This window comes from Propithecus coquereli, unplaced genomic scaffold (assembly GCF_000956105.1).
Source record: "Propithecus coquereli isolate 6110/MARCELLA unplaced genomic scaffold, Pcoq_1.0 Scaffold87, whole genome shotgun sequence".
Classification (NCBI taxonomy): Eukaryota; Metazoa; Chordata; class Mammalia; order Primates; family Indriidae; genus Propithecus; species Propithecus coquereli.
The window spans coordinates 5,917,055-5,918,399 of record NW_012154951.1 but is presented as its reverse complement, the minus strand read 5'-3'; the positions used below and the strand labels follow the sequence as shown (position 1 = coordinate 5,918,399).

The following is a 1,345-nucleotide window of genomic DNA, read 5'->3' as shown; positions in this document are numbered from 1 at the left end:
AAAAAAAAAAAAAAGAAAACAGATGAGGGAGAAAGCATGCTTTCCTAAGTCAATCGATATAATTGAAAACTTTATCCTGGAGAATTTTCATGTTATTTCTTTCAGAAAGACCTGAATCTTCTACTAAAACTACGGAAGAACATTAACTGTATCCTACTGCAATGGAGTTGTTAGTGCGTGAACTGAGAATCTTTTTCTTTGCTAGAATTCAGATTAAGACTTATTCTTATTCCACACAATTTAATAAGTGTCAGAATTAATTTCTAGTAACTACTAACCTGAATCAGATATGAAGCAGCAACCTAGAGGAGAAAAGCTCCGTATAAAACTTTTATGATAATGATAAATAATGGTAATTTTTAAATGACACGGAAGTCATTTTGAAAGGTATACACTTCTCTAAATACAGTAATTTTACTTTACAGCCTATGATTACAAGAGTCAATTTACACAGTAAGTTACAATTTAATTCAGATCTTTGTATCCCAGATGGTTAGTCCCTCTCATATACAGCCTAAGAAACAAGTTTAGTAAATTTTGAAATATAAGAATACCTCATCCTTAGCAATAGCTAACTGCATTTCAGCATTTTGTCTTTTAATATTGTAATACTGTACTTCTACTTCATGTGTTAATTGGAGCCATTTTTGAAGTGCATCTGGAACAGACCAGCTGCTTCTTAGTTCAAATTCTTTTTCGGCTTTTTTCAGAGCCATGCGAACCTGGAAGAAGGGAGGGAGGGAAGCAGCAATGGAGAGAGGAAGGAGGGAGGTATTAAAATATTTTTTAGTACCCAAACTAAATGAAAAAGCAATTTCAAATATGCTCTTTGTAAACATCATTTTAAATTGCAAAGTCTAAATACAATCTGCTAAGCAAAGCTGCAAAGCCAGAGAGGGTAGAAGAGGCTTATATATATCTTAAGTTGCAATATTTTGTTTTTGAATTTTATTAATATCCAAGCTCATTGGAGGAAAAAATCCAGGGTATATACAAATTAAAACTGATCACAATTTTCCCATAATATATATTTGCTTTATAAGAGAAGTGTCCAAAATCAGGTAGAGACCTGCTCTATTACCACTTCTACTGTTCCCAGAGGACCCTATTATAGCTCCTTAACTACACACTCTTTTTTTCATATATCTTTTTTCTGTAGTTTTTCATGACACCTTCCTTATGGCCAGTTATCTCTCACTGTTACAAGTATTAACTGCTTATTATAGTCTATTTTACCATTTCTGCTACTTAATTTACTGTTTCTAATATACCAGAAAGTAGATAAGTGAGCATTTGCAGACCATATGTAAATTTCAAGAAAACAGCTTCTGAGAATCTACTTAAT

The 1,345-nt window shown here is 32.3% G+C and overlaps 1 protein-coding gene across 1 annotated transcript in view; it reads right to left on the bottom strand.

The window, feature by feature from the left end:
* The window catches only part of STIM2 (stromal interaction molecule 2), a 165,723-nt gene that overhangs the window by 12,424 nt on the left and 151,954 nt on the right, over nt 1-1,345 (bottom strand). Inside the window, exons 5-6 of the mRNA XM_012664190.1 lie at nt 555-722; nt 419-426 (exon numbers count right to left, since the gene is read on the bottom strand). Coding sequence (XP_012519644.1) covers nt 419-426; nt 555-722 — 176 coding nt within the window. The remainder of the gene's footprint in view (nt 1-418; nt 427-554; nt 723-1,345) is intronic.